The sequence below is a fragment of the Calypte anna genome, chromosome 1, assembly GCF_003957555.1.
Source record: "Calypte anna isolate BGI_N300 chromosome 1, bCalAnn1_v1.p, whole genome shotgun sequence".
NCBI classification, from domain to species: Eukaryota; Metazoa; Chordata; class Aves; order Apodiformes; family Trochilidae; genus Calypte; species Calypte anna.
In genome coordinates, this window is record NC_044244.1 from 37,145,317 (window position 1) to 37,162,757 (window position 17,441).

Here is a 17,441-nt window from a genome sequence, read left to right on the forward strand (position 1 = left end):
CAAGCAGAATGAAAATTCTGTAGGTCTAGATTTCTCTTGAAAAGTATTACTTTTTTGATTTATTTCACTTTTTTTTTTTTTTTCTTTTTTTTCTTGAGGACATAGTTTAGGAAGCAACTGCTGAGAAGATCAACCACTGTTGGCCAGGGTGATCTCTGAGAGGCACGGAGGGCTGTAGCTCAAGGAAAAGGTGAAGTAATAAATCGTGAAGAATCTTCAGTATTCCAAGTTTATAAGGGCTATGTATTCTTTCTGAGGCTGTAAGGGCTGGTTGTTTTTGAGTTTGTTTTTCTTATTATTTATTTATTATTTCTGGAGCAAAAGATATTCTAAAAATATTTCATGGACTCTAACTTTGAAATCAAGACTAGAACTATAAGTATGTGTGGGATGTTTTCGGGGGGTGTCACAATTAATTTTAATTAGTCGAAAGGGCACTGTAAATCCAAGAAGCCTATTAGCTATACCTTTTAGTTTATAGCCTACCGCGTGTTCAGGGAGTTTATTTACAGCATAAACGATTTAATGTTTTCAGCATGATTTCTATTTCAGCCTTTATGTTTTCGGTTTTATTTGCCTTTGCGGTACGAAATTTGGCTAAGGACCCGGGCTTTTTAAATGTGGCAGCAAGTGTCGTTGAATGCAAAATAACCTGCAGGTAGAAAAATTATTTGCTTTGCACCTAGAGTCTCTCCAGAAAGGGTTTCTTCATACGGGGAGAAGATGGGAAGGAGCAACCAGCCGGCACACCTCGGTGTTTTGTTGTGGCTTGTGAGGGTGTTGGGAAAGTTTGCTGTAAATCAGGTTGTCAGTGGCAGAAACAAGAGATTCATCCGTACCTGAGGGCAGCGGCGCTGCCCGCGGGCAGGGCTCTCCCGGGCGATTTCGGAGGAGAGGAGTGGAACCCCGCGGAGTGCTGAGGGGTCCCTGGATGCTACCGGGACGGAGCCAGAGTCCCCAGGTGCTCGTTGCTGCCCGCCTGGGCTGGGCCACAGAGTGCGGGAGAGCCCAATCTCTGACACCGAAGAGGAGATAGGCTTGCAAAGTAGTTCCACACCTCCGGGAGGTGTGGGCAAGGGGTGCACCAAAGCCCCCCAGGCTCTCTCCCTGTACCATTCTTCGTAACAGCCGGGGAGAGGTTGTTTGGTTTTTATGTTTGGTTGGTTGTTGGGTTTTTGTTTTGGTTTTTTTTTTGGAGGGGGGGGGGTGTTTGTTTTTTTGGTTTGTTTTTTTTTTTTTTGCCAGCCGGTTGTATAAAGGGGTGGATTGTGTTACCTTTGCTTTTTACAAGTGTTTTCCTGTGATGGAAAAGCTTAGTCCCTCCGTCGGTGGGTGGGGGGATGCAGGGCTGCAGGGTGGTCCTCGGTGGGGCAGAAGGGGTGGGGGGAAGGGACACTGACCGTGCTCCCCCCGCTCCGGGCATCGTCGCCGCCCGCCTCGCACGGCAGCGCAACCTGACACAGATATTTGCGACGCCCTGGCCAGATTGACAGAGGGCGAAGTGGAAGGCGAAAGAGGGAGAGGAGGAGAAAACTTTCCACTAATTTACTTTTTTGGCCAGGAGCGCCTGTGTTCATAGACTGCGAGTCCTTCCCCCGAGCCCTCCCTCTTAGCCCCCCCCCCACCCCCCCTTTTCCCCGTTACTCGCGTACAATTAACATCATTAGGAATACAGCACTCCAGTTAATAGGGGAATTGCGACGAACAACGGTAGGTGTGTGAAAGGCGGCAAGGATCGCAGGCTGGGCTTTTGGGCTTGATATACAAAGTGTCCCCACTGATGAGGGAGCGGAATAGCCCCTCTCCACTGTACTACGGCAGGGGAGGCGCTGACCCCGGGGTAAACACAAAAAAAGGAGAGGTGGGGGGGGGGAGAGAACGAGAGAGAGGAGAGGAGAGGAGCGGAGCCCGGCTGCAGAGGGTACGAAGAGTTTGGCCGGAGTCCTCAGGGTCTGCTGAGTGCATGTGCTGTCGGGTGTTTCCCTTTCTTCGCTCCTTTTTGATTCTGGTCTCGGGAAGCGTTGATTTCTGGTCTCCCTTTTGGCTGTGGGTATCCTGCCTGGGCTCTGGCTCTCTCCGCAGATGTTCCGAGGGCGCCATCTCTTTGCAAAACCCTGCGTCCTCCCTCAGGTCTCCCAGAGGCTGCTTCGGAGCGTGTGAACATCGCCGGCTCCAGCTCAGTCCAACCTGCGGAGCCAAGCATGCTTCCCCCCCCTCGAGCCTTCCCAGGCTACCGCTCCCTTCAGACCTCTCGGGCTCTCCAGCTAGCCAGCGCTCTTTGCTTGAGTTCACTTTCCCTGCCACTACTGTGGACCCAACTTTCCGGGAGCGAAGGACCTGAACCTGACCCTGACCTATTTTTTTTTTATTTTTTATTTTTTCCAGAGGTATAGTTAAAGGCAGATGTGTAGATGCATTCCGTCCCTCCGCCCCAGCCTGAATCTCTGCCTGTGTGTGTGTGTGTGTGTGTCCGATCGTGTGTTGACAGAGGGGAGCTGAGCTGATTTGGGGGGAATCTTTCCTTATCTGCAAAGAGGGCTTGTCCTGTATCATAGATAGCAGCTTAGCGGGATAGAACTGAACAGGGGTCACCGCTCTCTCTAACCCGATTCAAATACAAGGTAGATTTATTTTTTTTTTTTAAACTAATCTTGAGAGAGATCTTGCCTCCAGGCAGCGAGAGGCAGAGAGAGAGAGAGAGAGAGGGAGGGAGGGAAGAAAAGAGGAGGGAGGGAGTGAGGGAGGGAGGGAGGGAGGGAGGGAGAGAGAAAGAGACAGACAGCAAGGAGGAGAGAGAGACGGAGAGAAGTTTGGAAGAAGTGAGCCGCTCCCGAGAGCTCAGAAAGTTTGTTTTTCCTTCACAGCCTCGGAGCTGGGAGAGCCGAAAGCGGGGAGTGCTTCAGGACGGCGCTGGCGCATGTGTCCCTTGGGACTGACCTCCCTTTCCTTGCAGGTTTTAAGTCCCGGAGGATACAATGTTCACTAAACTCTTCCAGCAGTGGAGTTTCGCAGTGTTCCTGCTGAGTTACTCCGTGCCCTCTTACGGGAGATCAGTAGAGGGGATCAGCCGCAGACTGTGAGTTTCCCTGGTTTTGTTTTGGTTTGTTGTTTCGTTTTTGGGTTGTGTTTTTTTTCCTCCCCTCTCTTCGGTAGTGGTGCTCTTGGGGATGGAGGTAGCCGGGGCCCCCCGGGTCGACGGCGGGAGCATCCCGGGGGAGGGGGGGTTCTCAGCCTTGGGCAGCGCTTGCGGTGCGGCTGGGGGTTACCTGCCCCAGGTGCTCACCGGTGATGTCAAAAGGACATAAGTAGAGGGCCTTTGGGGCAGGGAAAAGGGATTTTTCAGCTGCCTGAATTTATAAAGCATTTGTGAAGGTGATGTGAAAGCTCAGGGTCCGCGGGGAGCTGAGATGCGGCTGTGGTTTTGCCCAGCGTGTGCTATTGCCCATGCACCTTCCTGCACGTTCTGGGGGTTTCCTAGAAGGGAGCATCCTGTTTTATCAAACTGCTGGATGTTATGCTAAGTACAAACTTAATTCTCCGGCTGTGGCATGGAGCCAATATTGATAAGGTCTGGAGAAAACACAGGTTAGTGAGGGCCATCACGATACTGAAGGACTGAATAATTTATTTGGATTTCTGCCACTTTAGAAAATAAATAAATAAATAAATAAATTTAAAATCCAAGGGAGTCCAGCATTTGACTGGGAGGAAAAAGCATACTTGTTGATAAATTATAATGTAACTTAAGACAGCCTGTTCAGGAAATTACCTTTTTGCTCTTTCCAAAATAATCAGCCTGGTTTATCCTATTGCCCCCCATGCAAAGTGCAGAAGAGAAGCCCCTGGGCTGACATAGAAGCAGCTGTCTCCCATATCTAACTTACTGGCTCTCACTAGGCTTGCATCAGATTTTCTAAGGAAGAAATCTTTTAGTCACTCTGTGGAGGGCTGTATTGTTGCTAAGTTCAAAAGGAAGTCAGGTTGGAGAAAGCACGTTGGAAAATCCAGTCACAACTTACAGGGAAACATGACACAGCAAACAATTTCAAATGGTTTCCCTTGTAACTGTTCTGTTGCATACATAAGGACAAGATCTCCAAATAGCACTTCCTTTGCCTCTTAAGCAACTGAAAAAATCCCCCAGGTGAAGTGAATTCAGGCACACCTATATTTTGGCACCAGGCAGACAACTATTACACATCTTCCACAGCAAATAGTGTAGAAATTGTTACTGCTCATAATTCTACAGTGTGTTCTTCTCAGTCCATAAATGCTCAGCTGTTTTATACTCCTGCAAATTATCATTGAGCTATTTCTTTCACTGGAATACAGAGGAATCAAACTTTGGTTTCAGTAATAAAAAAAATAGAGATCAAAAAAAGAGTCAAATGCTGTATTTCCTTGGCTAAAAACCTCTGACCTGGATCGAAGCCAAATTTTTTTTTTTTTTTTTTTTTTTTAAAGTTTAATTTGCTGAGAAATTCTCTTTGTCTTTTTGAAGCTAGTGTTGTTCTAACACTTGTTTCTAGAGGTCAGGATGAGAGGTCTTCCAAATCCCCGTTCTGTCCTGACAGGGGAAAAAAAAAGTGGAAGCTAAACAGTCAAAATGTATTTCTCAGCTCCCTCTTTGCTATGGCATGTAAAACACACAGAAGAAACCAGTTAGCTGTCAGTTCGTGGCATTCACATAGTTTTGTTTGTGGGTGCAGCACAAACACAGACACCACACTCAAACATGTGTCCTGTTTTAATATCACCACAAACCATTCCTAGAGTTAATGGTTAATAACTCACTTAAGCCTAGATATTTAAATTTTTTTTTTCAGTCAAAGGCTTAAACCAGTAATGGATGAAGATACTGAAGCACATTATCATAGCCATGCAAAAATAAACAAACCTACATAGTCCTGGTTCTACAGAGTTTACTGAGGCAAATCTCCTGTGGAAAACAATAGCAAATTGTCCCAAGAAAAGATTGCCAGACAGATTATTTCTTATAGAAATGCTTTACTTGCTAAAGAACTTCTGAGTAACCTAGTAATGCCTCAAATTGAAATTAGATATTTTTATCAGCTTGCCCAGACACTGAAGCATCATGTCCCCAGATCTGTTCAAAATATTTTTCCAAACTCTGAGATAGGTTGAGCAGTTTTCACTCCCTTTGGAGCCAGTGGCAAGGGCACTCAATCTTGCAAAATCCAGACAGAATGCTGACTGAGTCCTTTCCAGTTATTTTGCTGAATTTATGATCAGGCAAAATGTGAATAGTCAAGGATAATAATGGTTAAATAGGAACAACTCTGAGACAGAAAGTTATTGCTTGAAGAAAGTTCCCTCAAGAATGTTGCCTCTCAGTGACGCTGATATGCAAGGGAAAAAAGGAAGGAATGCGCCTAAGAAGAACAGCTTATCTGAAAGTACATGAAGTCAGAATAATCAGAAGTCATGGATTTCTACTGTTTTTCTCATAGACACTAAGTCTCCTATGCACATAGTGTCCTTGGATAGAGTAATTAGTTTAAACACTCTGGTCAAATAGAAACCATCAATATCCTTCTCTCAAACGTGCCTACCACATGTAAGCTTAGCATTTACTGTGCTTGGTTTGGGGTCAGAGTCTTTTTCCTTGAATGAGAGACACATTTTAAGAAGGATGGAAGGGACCTCTAGTGGGTCATCTTAACCCTAACAGCCTAGTATTTTTTTTCATGTATTGTAGCCAATATGTGAATGCAATAATTCCGGTTTCCATTGCCTTCCTGCCTGTGTGTGTGGGTGAGATACTGTTGATATCTCCATTATGAAGCACTTCTTACATCAGCCTTCTTGGGCTGATTTTCTCATGATTTATAAACACAGGAGTTGTTTGAATAACAGGCAGGAGGCAGAAGGTCAAAGAGATACACATCTACCACATCTTCTTTGATTTTAGGAGTTTTTTGATCTAGAGCATACAAAGGAAATTGGTAGGCAAAATGTAATCCCTAAGTCTGGCTGAGTAATAAAAGTCATGTGAAATGTAACACTACGTAATGTTATACAATCATCTGGAATAGCAGAATGTTATTTGGGGCCAGACTTGATGCTAAATATCCTGCAGACATTTAAACAGAAACCCACCCTCTTTGGCACACAAGCCCCTTGCACGTCAATCCCTGCATTATTTTGGAAATACATGCTCACTCAAGATGTACATCTTGTAATGCTCTTTGACTGCCTTGTGTGTACTGGAACCAAATCTTTAGGTTTCAGCTCTGTAAAATGGAATGGCTTTTCAATCAAGAGGACTTTAATAACAGGCTTTAGAGATTCAAGATTTTGTCACAGTGGGTAAATTGACCAAACAGACATTACAGGATTAAGGCAGCTTTAGGCTGTCTGTGATAAAAAGAATTATCCCTGGTAGTTTACAAGAGGCAGTAGGAAAGCTTTGCTCATCACATCAGACGTACTGCTTCAGTCTCAGTAAAGCACTAAGATTTGTATGCTTTTTATAAATGAGAAGAGTGAGAAGAGAACTCTATTTTCCATGCAAATATCCTGGGAAAATAGATCACTGAAGTTAGGAGTGTAACATGAGCTGCCATGGACAGTTTGACAAGCAGTACAGAAGCCTGCCACTCTGAGGAGTCCAAGGTGCTAGTTTTATTACCAGCAAACCAGACTGACCTTAATGAGAAGGTTCTTAGAGATGGCTATTGGAGAGCTTCAGGAGTAGAGTGGTCAGAAAAATTCTCCTGGGGAAGATCTTGAGCTTGTGTTAATGGTCACAGCTGCACTGAAGTGAAAGAAACGTTATGGGCTCATCTCGCTATTGTCACATGGCATTTTTGCTCAGGGACTTGGAGCTGAAGGAAATAAAATGCTTTCCCTAAAGCCTGAAGTCATCCAAAATTGACTCTGGGATGCTTGAAACATAGAAAATGTTTGGTCAAATGTGTGCTCCCAAACACAAGTACATCTATTTCTGATCTTGAGTAAGTATCTCTATTGTATGACTTAATGAAAAAACAAGTCACCTTTGAGTCTCATTGTGGAATGGGGAAAAGCTACTGTTTGAATTTTACACTGAGTGACAGAGACGTATTCTTACTCAGACCCATTACTTGAATGCTATATTCAAAAAGTGCAACTCTACAGAAAGAAAAAGTGGAAGGGATGTTCTTAAACCAATGCTACTTGAAGTTGCCAATCCCAGTTAGCTCTACTGTTGATCAAATACCAAATTTAAATAGTTTGACTGAATGGCTGAGAAAAATATACTGCTGAACACTCCCAGTCATTTAACATGCTACCTTTGCCCACCACACTTTGAAACCTGGTAACGTAGCAGGAAAAATAAGGATGGGACAGAAGGAAGTAATATTCACTCATAGTTATGTGTCTTCTCCCATTTCACCCACACACGGAAACAACTTCTTATCCAGCTAACTGACCAAATGATTATACAGCAGGCAAGGCAGTGAAATAATTTTTTTTGGCCAGTAAGGATCTAGTCACATGCAGTACCCTGATGCAAGATGAGAGAATACGTAGCCAATCTCAGCACACTGAAGTAGGGCAATTGGAAGGATAAACTGTATTATAGCATTCATGGGAACACAGCTAAAATCCCAGCTTGTACTCTTTCTGTGGTTCACAATGCAGCTGTGAGTCTATCCAACACCAAGAAAAAAGCATGCATTTTCTCAGTTATTTATTACCTAGGTGCCACTTGCATCTTCTTTCCTCAGTTGTTTTGTACCTTCTCTGCCAGTACATCTCCACAAGACAGATAACTAACCATCTCCCAGTTCCTTGAAAACAAGAGGCTAGTGAACTGAAAGGTCATAAATTCTGGAAAAGTACCAGAGATCCATTTAAACAAACCTGGATGCTCTTGCAGAAGGTCAAGCAAAGAGGACTATCATAAAACTCAGCTCCAAAAGTTCATGCGTAAAGGAATACTAGAAAGTTATCTAAAACCATAATTAGACACAAATGACCAAGCAGTAAAATCAACAGGGGAGGCTGAGGCTCATCCCTTCTGATGCCCAGGCTGATGCCTCTCCAGATAGCTCATTATAGACTGCAGTGCTTACACTTCAGGCATCGAAATCCAAACATTTTTCCATTACACTCCTGCAATTGCACATATTTAAATTTAGCAATGAAATGTGCTTTTATGTATTTTTTAATGTTTTTTAAGTACATGACTGAGCAGAAGAAAATGATTAGACTGATGCTGTATAAACACTGCTTCCGGCTTCAGTACAAGTGCTTGTTATTCCCTCTCTTGCTTGAGTGCAGTACTTCATTATCTGACCCTTTAGTTTTCCTATCTGTGACAACTGCCTTCCTGCCTTTACTGCCTGAAGTATGATATATTAAGAGTTGTAATGCTTTCCTAGAAAAGAGCAGTGACTTATCCAGCTCCAGGTCCAGTGGTGTGTGATGGGTCAGCTGAGAATTATTACCCGCTTAGGTCTTTCCCTTCTCTGTAGGCAGCAGCTACTCAGAGAAGCAGGACTTGCTCCAGCAGTCTGACTTAACTGGATGTCTCCAAGCCTGAGGGCTTCTACACAGTCCTTGGGGCTACCACTGCCAGAGGAGAGAGGAGGTCTGCCAAGTACTGGGCAATAACCAAATCCTAAATGTTTTTTTTCCCCTCCTCTGTTCTCTTTCTATAGGAAACGGGCTGTATCAGAGCACCAGCTATTGCATGACAAGGGCAAGTCAATCCAAGACTTACGAAGAAGAATATTCCTTCAAAATTTAATTGAAGGTGTCAACACTGCAGAAATCCGAGCAACTTCGGAGGTTTCACCTAACCCTAAGCCTTCCACCAACACGAAGAACTACCCTGTCCGATTTGGCAGTGAAGATGAGGGCAGATACCTAACTCAGGAGACAAACAAATCACAGACCTACAAGGAGCAGCCCCTGAAGGCATCAGGGAAGAAAAAGAAAGCAAAGCCTGGAAAACGTAAGGAACAAGAGAAGAAAAAGAGGCGAACCCGCTCAGCTTGGCTAAATCCTGGCATGTATAGAAGCAGCATGACTGAAAGCCCACTCTTGGACAACTCCGTCACTACACATAATCACACTTTAAGGTAATTCTGCTGTGTCATTTAGAGGGGGCATACTGAAAATGCTACCCTTTGGTGTGTGAGGTCAAGGCCTCACTCTAATCTGGAGTATGTGAGGTTTGTGCTCAAACTGGGCACTGGCTTTTCAAACAGTGCACTGTCTCATGATGCTTTCTGGATGTAAGTACCCTCTCCACTTTGTCCTGGTGATAAAGTCTGTCTTTCCTATGACAAACATATCCAGTAAACCACTTATTACCAAAATGAGATTCCTGAAGCAGAGCCAGTAGTAAGTAAAGTTATTTCTACAAAAAGAAAGCACAACATAGCCATTAAAAATGCTTTTTTCCAGTTTTAACTGTAGTGTCTCTCACATCAGATCTTGGTCCCACATTTGGGCCTCAGAAGATTGAAAGCCCTGAGTTTTATTTAAGGCTCTGCATCTATAAAATGGCAAAGTTTTCTTTCCTCCCTCTCAACGCCTCCCCTTTTTGGCAACTTTCCTACCCTTACTTTACAGTTTTTCATTTCACTGTTTAACCTTAGGGGAGAACATGGAAAATTTCTCTCTTACTCATATCTACAAACAACTCAGACCAGCCTTTTGCTGTAAAATATTCCTTGCCATTAGGATTTTTTAAATTCAGCTCCATCTTTTTGCCAGCTCATGAAACAATTACACTGCTGCTGAAAAATGCTGAGTATTTGGAGAGAGACGTGTTCCCTCATCTGTGACAATGAAGAGTTTTCAAAGCAGTGGCAAGCTGGAGGCTTCAGCCTAGGTGCCAGAGGGAACTCATCCATTTGCACTCATCTCAGCTTGACTGGAAGCCTGTACGCTTGCAGCCAAAGCCAAGAAGTCCACCCCTTGGTTCTACTTAAATGTCTGCATTTTTAACAGCATGAAACCCACCCTTTTCTCTCCTCCTCCCCTTCTCTTTGGAAGCATGGAGACATAAGAGAAACATCACTTGCTTACCATAAATCCCTTAGAAAGAGATGCCAGCTGAGGGATTTACTAAAACCCAGTCTTAGGTTAAGCTTTACAGGCCAAATTTTGCAATATGCTCCACCACCTGAACTTCTGCTGGCATTTCCAGCAGTTCCTGGCATTTGGGGTTAGGCATTCAGTGTTCCAGACCATAAGGCACTTTAGGATGGCTGTAGCAGTCAGTAGTGAAGTGAGAGAGGCTGGTTTGTCTCAGCACCTTAGGCAAGGCATCCTCTGGGAGTCAGGAGATGCCTGATGTTTCAACAGGTGGTAAGGAGCTGTGGTGGCAAATAAATAGGACCTGTCTTCAGCATGTAGAAATCTTGAATGTAAGGAAAACCCACCCTAGAGAATTTCAACCATTCTTTCCTTTTCTTACTACTCTGTCTTTGGTTGTATTCCCAGTGGGATATGTGAAAGAATAACAAGCAAAACCCTGTCAATTTTCCTAGTCCAGCCTTTCTGGTTTAAGTACTTTAGGATGGCTGTAGGCAGTCAGCTTTGCTGTGAAGTACAGACTCCTGATGATAATCTCCAGCTTTACCTTACTGATAATGCCCAGGATGCAGTATTTCTCCAAGGCAGGAAACAGATTCCTAAAGGAGACCTACAGACACATAAATGAAGATGATCAAATGAAAAGAAGTCATAAAACAGAAAAAGGAAATTCCTTGTTCACAAGCAGAGGGTATAATATGCTGGTTCATTTCTTAAGCCAGTGGTAGTATATGAGCTTGTAGTTATCTCTGTAGACTGTCAAAAGATAAACTTTCTAAATTTAAAATCAGAGCAGATCACGATTTCCTGACATGTACTTTAGACATGGAGAGTCAGGCATATCAGTGCTGCTTTCTGAGCTGTTGTTGGCACAAGGTGGGCAAGCACGTCTTAGATGGAGGGATGATCAAGTATGAGTGAGGTTGATTCCTCATCTGTTCTGAGCTGAACCACCAACTTTTAATCTACTTGGGGATGAAGGTAAAGGAAGGTGTCTGCAGGCAGGATTTCTACACCAGTAGAAACTGCTTTAGTACAACCTCTAAGGGTAGCTGGAACTTAGGAAAAGCATAATTATTTTAAGGTAAAAGAGTGTATACACATAGTGGAGCAGGGCAAATGTAAAGGGATGGCAAAAATAAGCTTCATGTGTGCTTTTCACTGTATCTCTCTGCTTCTTTCCAAATCAACTCACTGAACTAAAATAACTGTGCCAGTTCCCTCCACCCAATCTCAATCGCAGAATTTTGGGTTTAGGTCAGAAAATAGTTTAGGTTAAAAATAATTACATTCTTTCTGGATCTTGTTATTTTCTACAGGATGTATTTCATAAAAGAAGCCAATCCTGCAAAATCTGAGACTAAGTCACAGAAAGTAGCTTGCGAGTAGACATTAGTACAGAGCCTATTGTCAAGATGTGGCTTAGGTTGAGCTACAAAACAAAGCCTAAAATCCAAGCCAAACTGAAAATGTCACCCTCTTAAAAATAGGCGTGTGTAGAGCAGATGTACACATACAGTCATGCAGCATGAATTGTGTGCCATAATGATACATACTGTTATATAGCCTGAATACACCCTAATATTACTAGTTAATTATTATGGAGCTTCACGCTAGCATTTCCATTCCAGATGCTTAAAAAATACTTTCTCATGGACATTCCAACTATATTTCCATTCCAGTTCAATTAAGCTATTATTACCTAATTTCCTAAGAAGCCTTTCAAACGACTCCCTAATGTTAAACGTAGTCTCCCTAATGTTAAATGTAGTCTTACTTTCAATGTGCACATAAAAAAAAAAAATCCCCAACAACAACCCTCTTAAATTCTTAAGGATTTTGTGTCTCATGTCCTCACACGTCTGCATGGGGAACACTACCTGCACCTTCAGCAGTCAGTCTGGCAACTGAGCAAATCCTGCTCTGTCTTAGAGCTGTATTCCATCCTACAGCTGTTTCCCATGCAATACAGAGAGGTGCCCTTCACAAGGAAAGAAGGGCAAAAAAGCCCAACCCTTCAGCCTTTCCTGCAGCATTGCTAAGAAGTAACTTAAGCTAATATTGTAGTACAAGTAATCCACTGACAAGCCAGGAGCAGGTTCAGCTTTTGTTCTCATGATTTCACAAGGAAGGGAGGAGGGAAAAATACAGAACTTGCACCAGGCTGCCAGCATCCCCTAGAAATCTCCCCAGTCTGGGACTTTTTCAGCTTTGATTGAATGCAACAGGAGTCAGAACTTGACATGGTGAGGTGCTTGCTTGTTTTCTTTGTCTCACAGAGGGAAGGTTTCAGGATCAGTCTTTTAATTCATTCAGGTTCTTAAAGAGAGTTGCTATCAAGCATCTGTTAACTCCAAGACTTGAGCAGCTTTTACTGCAGAAGTGCTGCATATATTCATGTAGATGACAGCATAGAAATATATACCTCTAAAATAAACAGACTCTTGTCTAACAGGTGGTCCCTCACTGGAAAAGATAGACCAAATACTGACAGTTTTAATCAGACCCAAGCAGTTAACATAGCAGGGACATGGTTGCCAGTGTTCAAAAAGGACTTTCCTTTCTTATTTTCCAAACAAGTTTCTCATTTCTCTGATGTTTTAGCACTCGACATATTTATTGTAGGCTGATATGGTTTTTCTACCTGTAGCACTTAGGAATTGTGTCACATCAGGCTCTGCAGAAAAATAAAGCCTCTCCCTATGTCTCTGAGTGTCCAATATAGTGGAATACGTGGCCTCAGTGTCATGACAAACTGGAGGTCTTCATACTGGTAGCTGAGCTGCTTTGAAAGAAATATAGCAGAGATCTTGAAAAGATAACTAAAACTGTAGTGTTTTTTAACAGTCCCTATTATTGCAAATGTTCACTAGCAATGGATATCAGTTGGTATCTGTGGCACTCTTGCTATTAATTTTGTGTCCAAGGGTTACCTACTTAAGGTGAAGATTAATTTTCTCTTTTTTCTGCCCTTTTCATTGCAGGAGGCGCTGACAATTTCAGCAAGAGATTTTTGGAAGACATATTGCAGTATTCTGTAATAGTGAACATATTGGAAGTATTAAAATATTTATTACCTGTAAATATTGTAAATGCGCAGAATAAAATCTTTTTCCCCCCATTGCTCTCTGAAACTGCACATTTGGTTATTGTGAATTTTCCTTTTTTTTTTTTTCCCCTTTTTTGCTAAGGCTAAGACAATTATTATTGTCGCATTTACCATAATTTATTTTGTTGACTGGTGTATTTATTTTGTGAACGTATCTTGGTGCTGCTGACTTTCTATATTTTTGGTAACATAATGCACTTTAGATATACATATCAAGTACATTGATAACTGACATAAAATGTTCCTGTTTTGTGGTTGACTTCAGTGAATGCCTACATACAATTGTTTAAATTGATTTTTCCTTTGTGCATGTATCATAGCAGTATTTTAAAATTTGTAAAGAATGTCTAATAAAATATAATCTAATTAAATCATGACTCAGAAAGAAAAATATGTCCTTTAGGGATTTCAAGAGCAGGAATATTATTTTTTTCTTTACTACATTGAAAATTGTTTTAAATTTAATGTGCTTACATTGGTTCAAACTCCCACATTTTCACATTAGCTTTTACTTAAAAATCACTCAGAATGTATTATGTTCCAGTCTTCTATTTCAAGTCAGCTAAGTTGCTGAGCAGCCTGGGGGTACTGTCATACAGCTCAGGCCCTGCTGCAGGGAAAAGGCAATTCCCAACCTTTCCAGCCCTCAGCCTTGCAAAGGCTGAAGCATTTCACTCTCCAAAGGAGAAGATTTGAAAAGCAGCCCCATGGGATTCCTCACTTACAGCACTCTTGGAAGGTGCTCACATGTCACACCCTATAGCCTTGTTCAAATATAGACAGAATCTCAGTGTTCCCAGCTCCCACCAGCTTTGCTCAAAGATGAAAATGTCCACCATACAAGCAATGTCTCAGTTCTTTGAAACCATCTTAAGTTAACTTGAGAGCAGGGAGGGTAAGAGGGTGAATATATAAAAGAAAGAAAAAAATGGAAATGGCAGTAGGTGAACACATCACTAGGTACTTCTGCACTGCTTGAATAACTTTTCTCACCCCAAAGATGCCTCACATGGCTCTTTTTCCAAAAAACATCTGCATTAATTTTACTTCTGCCTTATACCCAGATATAGTTGCAGCTAAAGGGGAGCCCATCTTCATTACTTAGTGGTCACTAGCTGAAAAAAACACCAGAAAAAATTACATTCTCTTATAATTTTTTTTTTCCCAAGTGAACATGACTCCCAATTTCTGTCCCTTTTGCTACCACCCACATGTTAATCACAGCAGCTGCTGTGGGAGCAACCTGAATAAAGGAGATTGTTTCACGGAGATATATCTACTCTGCAAAATCCTACTGAATTTCCTCCATCTCACTCCTTTAATATCAGCAACATCAGAAAAATGCAAGCGTGGAAAAAGAAATTACAAATCCTGGGAATTTTAAGATAGTTCTTGTAATTGTTGCTCCATTCTCTAGTTGCCAAGCTTTTCGTTTTTATTCTTCCCTTTTTCTCAAGTGCCATCTTTTCCATTGCCAAAGTACAGCCATCATATAATATAAACCAGATGTATTTCTGCTCTTTACCCAATCGTGCAGAAAACTACCTCCAAGAAAGCATTAAAAGCAAGAAAACTTGAGAAAAACTTATATATCCTCCCCCATCCACTTCTCCAAAGTGTGAAATTCAGTGCTTCATCATGTCCAGTTAATTGCTACAGCCACGAAGCACATGCATATCATTTTCTTTTCAGATGAAAAATATTACAGATGATGAAATGTAGTGTAACTTTGAGGCTGTATTAAAGAAAAAGGCATAGTTCCTGCACATTTTCAACTTGGCCTCCTTGCACATCCTGCCTATTTATAGTATCCAGCTAATGCTTGGATTTATACAACTGAAGTTAACTGCAATATATTCAGAAGATGATTTTGTGTCTCAGGATTACCAACATAATCCAGCTGGAACTAAAACCTACAGCAAGGGTGGGCAGGGACAATTCATCTTTGTCAGAAAAGATGGTCCACAGCAGGCAGGGGCCCTAGAGACCATAAAACAAAACCATTCACCCAAATGCTAAACCTTGGCACTGTAGAACTGGCCGCTTCATAAGAAGAAGCCTGGTTTGAAGTGCCTCCAGTCTCCCCCATATCTTTACACTGACCATTAAGGACTTCCATTCTCTTTTTTTTTTTTTTTTTTTTTTTTCCAGTTTATATATGTAGAATTTGTTATTATAGCCAATGTAAGCAACAGTCTGATTTTTCTTGAAGACCTTCACACACACCTTACAAAAACTGTCCATGCATCCTGTGGTTCACAGATTATGGTTTGAAAGTCACGGCTGCAGTCCCTTGGATTTAACACTACAGAGCTGAATGCAAGACTTTTTGAGCTCTCAGCTTTGCAAGAAAATAAATCCTCACGACCCCTATTTTTGAGACAAGGTACAGCAACTTTGTCTTCCTAACTGTGGGGAACTAAACATCTTCCAGAGGTTTTGGTTTCTCAGACAGTTCAATCCAAATTATTCCACTTGTCTCAGAGGCCCTGCAGTAATAACGGCTTCTGATATTTTTTGATATATTTGGTGGCAAATGTAAGAGGAGAAAAAAAAATGATGCTAGAACTTCAACTATTTGATGACTAATTAGAAGACTGTACTTCTATATTCTGTGATGTTCTACATGGCACTTATGCACACCTAAACAAAGCTAAAATGGACAGCATTACTCCAAGAATTTGGAAGTACCAGAAGACAATTTGCTCATGCAATTATCATTTGGTCTCTCTGGTCCCATATCACAGTCAGGGCTAGGATTACACCATCAGATGTTACCGCTTACTTCTGTTGCATATTTTCTTTCTTCTCTGCCTCCTCATCTTTGCCTCATTACTTTTCCTCTGCTGAAACAAAAAACCAGCTTTTGTCTTTTCATCTGATGTCAGCTGCCTTGTGTTCTCCTTGGCTTATTCTGATGCCATCATTTTCTGCTACTGTCTTTCAACTCTCTCCTCTTTCTTCCTCCACACCCCAAGTCCTTTCAGATCTGTTTCTCCTGGTCTCTACCATCTCCATCCACTCTCCAGCTTCCTTCCTCTTTGGCCAGCTAATCCCAGATTTAATCACACGCATGTCATCCTCTTTCACCAGTTTCACTGATCCTGTATTACTCCAAGCTCTGCATCCCAGGTGGGTTATGCTCTCCCTTCATTAGCCACAACATCATAGAATCATAGAATCATAGAATTAGCTGGGTTGGAAGGGACCTCAGAGATCATCTAGTCCAACCCTTGACCCACCGGAGCAGTTGCTAGACCATGGCACTGAGTGCCACATCCAGTCTTTTTTTAAATGTCTCCAGGGACGGAGAATCTACCACCTCACCAGGCAGTCCATTCCATAGCCTAATCACCCTCTCCATGAAGAAATTCTTTCTAATATCTAACCTAAACCTCCCCTGGCACAACTTAAGACTTAAGACTGTGTCCTCTTGTCTTGTTGAAGGTCGTCTGTGAAAAGAGTCCAGTTTCCACCTCGCTACAGCCTCCTTTCAGAAGGAGGCTACCTCCTGCTCCCTACCTACCAGCCAGCAAGAAAACTAATCAGAGCAGAGTATGAAGGTTTCCTCCTCCCTGTTGCCTTACATTGCCTTACCTCAGCACCTTTTTCCAAACTCTTGACTAGGCAGGCATCATGGGGAAAGTTTGTCTTTGCCCTCTGGTAACATCTGAGCCCAAGCCTGCTCAGACAGCAGGGTCTACACTCCTAGTGGAACACGGGAGCTGGAGGATGGTGGGGTGCCTCAGTTCTTTGGTCAGTGTTGTCCACTCCAAGTACAAGGGTTGGGCCATGGTCAGTGGTGAAGGCTTTTGCTAATAGAGGTGCCTTCACCCAATGAGTGTGTTTTCTCAGGGGGTTACAATATAGTCAGATGTTCTTTAAGGTGACAGAAGAGCATTCTTCATGCAGTCAACGTACTTTCAAATTTCTGTTTTCTTCCCCTGAGCCACAAAGGCACTAGGACCTCTCAGGAGGAATTCCAGAATTATTTTAACATGGATAATACAATGGGCTTTCCTTGTTTTGTTTTTTTTTTAAACAGTACTACTGCTTTGGCTAAAATTTTCTAAAGGACAGTTTACAAATTTTCAGCTTGAGAGTTTAAAGATGAGTCAGAACTACAAAGAAATGAAACCATGGTATCACACTAGGAGGTGGTGGACTACCTCAGAAGTGCACTGAGCAGCTGTCCTGCCTCTAAGATCCAGCTAATACAGTCAGAAATGTTGTTCCTGCCCAAGATCTCCAAGGGGAACATTTGGCACCCCACTGC

The 17,441-nt window shown here is 42.4% G+C and overlaps 1 protein-coding gene across 1 annotated transcript; it reads left to right on the forward strand.

Annotated features, from left to right (window-relative positions):
• The first annotated feature begins 2,961 nt into the window (after positions 1–2,961).
• Positions 2,962–13,191, forward strand: PTHLH (parathyroid hormone like hormone). The gene is made up of 3 exons (XM_008504453.2): positions 2,962–3,076; positions 8,670–9,092; positions 13,041–13,191. Exons 1-3 carry the CDS (start codon positions 2,976–2,978, stop codon positions 13,048–13,050), a joined length of 534 nt encoding a protein of 177 aa, XP_008502675.2. The 5' UTR covers positions 2,962–2,975; the 3' UTR covers positions 13,051–13,191.
• The last annotated feature ends 4,250 nt before the right edge of the window (positions 13,192–17,441 follow it).